At 41.3% G+C, this 6,167-nt stretch overlaps 1 protein-coding gene across 1 annotated transcript in view; it reads left to right on the forward strand.

The window, feature by feature from the left end:
* Positions 1-4,802, forward strand: part of LOC104506644 (inhibitor of Bruton tyrosine kinase-like) — a gene marked incomplete at its 5' end in the record, with an annotated part of 11,356 nt that extends 6,554 nt beyond the window's left edge. The window contains 3 exons of the mRNA XM_010147658.1: positions 1,769-1,837; positions 1,932-2,064; positions 4,511-4,802. Of these exons, the coding sequence (XP_010145960.1) occupies positions 1,769-1,837; positions 1,932-2,064; positions 4,511-4,636 (328 nt within the window). The remainder of the gene's footprint in view (positions 1-1,768; positions 1,838-1,931; positions 2,065-4,510) is intronic.
* Positions 4,803-6,167: the final 1,365 nt, after the last annotated feature.

A 6,167-nucleotide genomic window follows, 5' to 3' on the forward strand; every position in this document is an offset into this window, starting at 1 on the left:
TGAGGGTTCTTTCAAAGCTCTGGAATAGTAGTTACCTGGAAATGTCTGGTTTGGAGACTACCACACCTTTTGGATTGCCTCTCCGTATGGTGTACCGCTGACTGTCCTGCCAGCTATGATAGGATCACCTCTACTGAAAATGCAGGGGAAGGATCATCTTGGCTAACTGTGCTTTCCCAGTGGAAACCCAAAAGCAATATGACGGGTTCTTTCAAAGCTCTGGAATAGTAGTTACCTGGAAATGTCTGGTTTGGAGACTACCACACCTTTTGGATTGCCTCTCCGTATGGTGTACCGCTGACTGTCCTGCCAGCTATGATAGGATCACCTCTACTGAAAATGCAGGGGAAGGATCATCTTGGCTAACTGTGCTTTCCCAGTGGAAACCCAAAAGCAATATGACCTGGCAGAAGGCGTGTCTGCTGGGTTTTATTCAAGGGACTGACACTGTAGAAAGTCTCTTTTGAAGTCCAGCGTTATGCCCTGGCAGCTGTTACTGCAGTTATATATATATATTTTTTTTTTTTTCCCTGAGCAGTTATTTTGCATTCATTCTGTTCTTCAAGTAGTTGGCTGTTTGTTGGGCAAAATTATGTTCTGTGACAAAAAGCTGGGCATGTTTCATGTAAATGGCATTTTTGATGATGGATGTTGCATTTCATATTTTTTGAGATCTTGCCCTCATTGCTTAACGGTAGGAATCATGGTTCTTGTTGTCCTTGGAATTGTGTTCTAGGGAAAATATTCCAGGCAGAGAACTTAGCAGTTACTGGAATTCTCTTAGCTTTCTATAGATTTTTTTTTTTCCCCTCTTTTCCAAAAGTTTGTGGCCACTTAAAGAGGATTACCAAAGCCTTAAAGAAAATTGAAACTGATTTATTGAAATATCAACATCCTTAAGAGTTTTTTACAATGCTATAAAATAATTCAAAAAGGTCTGGTAGTATTTCATCGTACGCTGTAACACACTTTCTAGAGTTCTGGAAATTGCAAAAGTTGCTAAAGGTAGGTATTAAATAACAAGAATAGGTCCTTTGCTTCCTACTGATGTAGGGTTTTTCTGACAAATCTACTTGTTTCTTAAGACATGCAGTACATCAAGCTTGACTTTTGTTGAGAGGTTAACATTTTGCAACTGAATAAAATATCTTCCTGTTGAGAACTCTTTATTGATTTCCCCCCCCGCTCCTCCCCAATTCTGTTAATTCTAGTTTTATGCTATTATGAACGTGGGAGGTAGTTACAGGATATGTACTAAAAGCCCATAATTTCTGGGCTTATGCTTGAGGAAATAATTTACTAGTGCTATTGCAGCACTGGTTCTTTCACATGAAAAGCTTAATTTGAATACAGGGCAGTTATTTGTTTGTTTTATCTTGAAGCCATGTTCTTTTCATATTAATTGCAGACATTAATAGTCAATGCTGTTAGTCTATAACTCAGTTGGGTACATTACATGCAAATAACCTTTTTTAAAAATTTAAATTAAAAAAGCACCTTTGAAATGTTCAAATATTAGGGAATGCCAGAATTAACACTCAAGCTGAAAATCTATTCAGTTCTGGTAGTCAGAAATGAGCATCAGTGTCTCCTTTAGTCACAGTTATCACACTTCAAGACAAATTCTGCATTACATCCTAATGCCTTTCTTCTGGGGAAAAAACCATACAAATTTGTAATTGCCTGCTGTAAATTTGTGCTTCACACTATGATGTAGGAGAATGCTCTGTCAGTGACTTTTTCCATATCCTTTCTTATCTTTTTCCAGGTGCACCACTAGAAGTATCCCAGGTTTGGAAGACCATGTTCTGGATTCTCCACAGCTTGAGAGTCATAAGTAAGTTTGACAGGGGTTTAGGTTCTGGAGCTGGTTTTCTGTGTGTTGTGCCAACCTTGTTCTTGATGTCTCATAATGTCTTTTGGTTTTGCAGTCCTTGGTCAGCAGCGTCACCAACTAGCTCTCCTGTGATAGCTCCTGTTATGTTTTCAGCTATTGTAGAGGAAGAGCTCCAGCAAGAAGCTGCTCTTATTTGGAGCAGAGAAAAACCTCTGGCTTTGATCCAGGTAAAGTGCTGAGTTACTGCAGCTGTAAAGTAACACAAGGAGTTTCCAATGGCTGTTTCAGAGATCAGTTTTTAGGACTATTCATGTGTTGGTACTCTTAAGTGTCATGTACATAACAATATTAAGTATAATTTATTAACAACTTCACATTGCTCGTTGATAAGGTAGGCGTATATTAAAGTTAAATTGACTACTGAGTCCATGACTAATGCATCCACAGCATCAGAGAATGGTTGAAGGTAGAAGGAACCTATGGAAATTGCATAATCCAAACCCCAGCTCAGAGTAGGATGAGTTAGAGTGAGTTGCTCAATGCCATGTCTGGGCAGCTTTTGAATATCTGCAAGGATGGAGACTCTAGGAAACCTGTTCCAGTGTCTAGTTACTGTCACAGTAGAAAATACTTCTATAGTTAAAATGCAACTTTCTGTATGTCAGTCTGTGCCCTTTACCTCTTCTCCTCTCACTGGGCACTGCTGAGAAGATTGTGGCTCAGTCGTCCATGTTCTTTCCCATCGGAGACTTATGCATTTTGATAAGATCTCCCTAAGCCTTCTCTTCTCCACGATAAACCAATTCAGTGTTCCCGTCTCTCCATCTCTGAGATGCTCTCATTTTTGTGTTCCTTCACTGGACTGTCTCCAATATGTCCATGTCTCACTTGTACTGGGAAGTCCAGAAGTGACCAGGTTGCTCAAAGCCTCATCCAGCCTGGCCTTGAACACTTCTAGGGATGGGGCATTCACAGCTTCTCTAGCCAACCTGATCCAGTGCTTCACCACCCTCTCCAGGAAGAACTTCTTCCTGATAGCCAATCTAAACCTCCCCACTTTCAATTTAAACCCATTACCCCTTGTTGTGTCACTACAGGCCCTTGTAAAAAGTCCCCCCCAGCTTCCTTGTAGCCCCTTCAGGTACTGGAAGGCTGCAATAAGGTCTCCCCGGAGCCTTCTCTTCTCCAGGCTGAACAAGCCCAACTCTCTCAGCCTGTCCCCATAGCAGAGGTGCTCCAGCCCTCTGATCATCTTCGTGGCCTCCTCTGGGCTCACTCCAACTGCTTGATATACTCATGCGGGTAATTAATGAAGATGTTAAACAGTACTGGCCCCAGACTCAGTCTGAGTATTGGTGCCAGTGATTGGCCTTTAGCTGGACTTTGTGCCTCTGATCACAGGTCTTTGAGATCACCAGTTCAGCCAGTTTTCAGTCTGTCTCACTGTCTCTTTATATTGTCTTTCTTAAGTTTGTCCATTTAAGCTCATGGTTCATACTTAGTCTCTACCACTTTCCTAGGGATCAAGATGAGGGTGACTGGTAAGTAGTCATCCAGATCCTCCTTGTCCTTCTTGAAGGCAGGAATGACATTTGCTTCCTTCCAGTCCTCAGGAACCAATCCTTATCACCACAGCCTTTTAAGGTGTTGTGGTTGTTTGTGTGGTTTTTTTTTTTTTTTTTTTGAATGGGCTTGCAGTCATATTGGCCAGCTCTGATCTCAGCAGCCTGGGGTTGCTGAAGGCTGATCTTGCCACTACAGACCAAGATGAAGGCACCTGTTAGTTCCCCAGCCTTTTCCATGTCCTTTGTTATTCAGCAGTGGGCCCATGCCATCTTCTTTGATGTTGTAGAAGCCTTTCTTGTTGCCCTTCATGTCCCTCAGCAGATTCAACTCTAGAGGGGCTTTGACTTTCCTAATTTTATTCCTGTGTGCTCAGTGTCTATTTTCCTTCTGCATCACCTTTCTCTACTTCAGCCTCTTCTATGATTCCATTCTGTTTTAGTTTTGTCAGGAGCTCTCTTTCTGTCCATGCAGGTCTCCTGTCACTCTTACTTGGCTTCCTGCTCATTGACACAGACCATTCCTGATCTTGAAGGAGGCTGTTCTTCAAATTGACCAGCTGTCCTGGACCACTTTTCTTCCCAGGGTCCTATCCCATGAATTTTTTCCAAGCACATCCCTGAACAGTTCATAGTCTTCTCTTCTGAAGTTCTAGGTTGTTATCCTGCTATTTGTCTTGTTCCCATCTCTCGGGATCTTGAGCTCCACCATCTCAGGGTCACTGCAGCCAAGACTGCCCTGCCCTTGACCTTTTCATCCCTGACCCATCCTTCTTTGTCAGTATGAGATCCAGCAGAGTGGCTCCCTTCATCAGCTCCTTCATTGTCTGTGTTAGGAAGTTTTGACCAATCCAAACTTTCTGGAGTGCTTGCGCCCCTGCTTAGCTGCTTTTCCAGCAGATACCATGGTGGCTTAAGTTTCCCAGGAGGATCAGGGCTTGCAGACAGGAGGCTTCTTCAGGTTGTCTGAAGAAGGCCTTACCTACTCCTTCTTCCTGGTCAGGAGATCTGTAGCAGACATGCATTCAGGAGCAGTAAAGCCAGATCATAACCATGCTACTGGTGTAAGTGTAGATTTGCCAGTGACATCCGTATTCTTTCTTCCTTCCAGATCGAGGAGTGTGCTATTCAAGATTTATTGATCCACTATGAAGCTTTCGACAACCCTGATGAATTTGTGACTGTTGAAAGGGCTCCGCAGGGACCTATAGCAGCACCTATGTGGAACAAGCACTAATTTTCACTCTTCACAGTCCATGTTGTATGTGCACTTCTGAAGTTCTAATTCCTCTTGCAAGTAGAACAGGACTGGAAGAAGAAGAATCACATAATTTTTGACATTAGCATTAAAACACTGCACATAATCACTAGATATTTGTTAGAGAGAATGGAAATAACGTGTTCACTGTGTCCTTTACCCACACTATCTATTGTATGTATGTTTTGAGAGAATTTCTTTAATAAGACATATTATTAGTAATGTTACATGAAGCTGTAAATTTGGAAATGCATTTGCTAATCTTAAATTGTGAGGGTTTGTTGTTAAATTCACAGGTGGTTGAAAAGCAAGTGCATATTTTGTGATTTAATGTGGAATTGAATGTTCAGAATTATACATCGTTAAAAGTTGGGTGGGAGTGGGAGGGGGTGGGTGCGTTCTTCAAAGCTTTCTGGCAAATTTGGGATATTGGAAAAAGTTTGTGCTTGAACTTCATGTAAAAGTGCAGTTTGATAATGCAGTTTTTCTTAAGTTGTGTGTGTAAGTACTGGTTCTCTGTTGTGGCCAGTACTTTTTACTGTCGTGCTCCACGATGAACCTCGACGCTGTACCTAAGTGCCCTGCCATTGCCTGCTCTCGGTTCAGTTGTGCATGATTTTTCACTGTTGTGAGACTGTCCTTTGAGCAGTCAGCTCTGTTGTGAAGTAAAGCACACGGTTGAATAGCACATGGTGGCACCGAATTATCTCATCTCTAGTCTTATTCTGGTAAATATGGTACAGTTTTAGCACCGCTGTGTTTAAGGTACGACTTGCTTGAAGTGCTGAGGAAATAAAAGGTCTGTGTGTTCATAGTTAAAGCTATAGGGATAAGTGCTTGACTGTGGAATTTGCAAACACCTAACCTTCAAAGATTACCATAGGTGGCTTTCAGTATTGTGTATTCTAAAGTACTCTGTGCCTGGTTTAAACAGATTTATAGATACATACAAAAAAAAGGAAAAGAAAAAAAAAAAGCCTTATCTGCAATAATCTATCTAGTTTGTCTGTTTGTATAGGTGTGTGTAAACTTGTACTTTTTCATTAGTGTCAGTACTCATGAGCTCGGGAAAACTGGAATTGAGAGAGCTACAGAAGATGAATGTAGAGAATGATCACTGTGTGACGAAGAGTTGAATCTTTTTAAAAAACCACAAACCAAAAGCAAGTATGTAGATATATCTAATGGTTTCAGGTCAAGCTACACCCAAAAATTCCCCACAAAAATTGTAAACAAATGCAATAAACCATAAAATCTTGATTTACACAAAGTTAGTATACTTTTATGTGCTGTCTATATATAATCAACACTGCAGGTAACTAAAGTAATCTAAAGGTATTTCTTCTGTGTATGAAACAAGAACCATAGGCAGTTTGAAGTTACACAGGCAAAGGAAGATGTAGCTGTTTAAGTCTAATTTAGATTCTACTGGTGGATCATTGACTATACCAAGGAGAAGGCTCACACCAAGTGCTTTACCTGATGTACCGCAGGGCCTTAGGGCCTGCTG

Source organism: Eurypyga helias, unplaced genomic scaffold, assembly GCF_000690775.1.
Source record: "Eurypyga helias isolate BGI_N326 unplaced genomic scaffold, ASM69077v1 scaffold6972, whole genome shotgun sequence".
In the NCBI taxonomy this organism is placed as follows: domain Eukaryota; kingdom Metazoa; phylum Chordata; class Aves; order Eurypygiformes; family Eurypygidae; genus Eurypyga; species Eurypyga helias.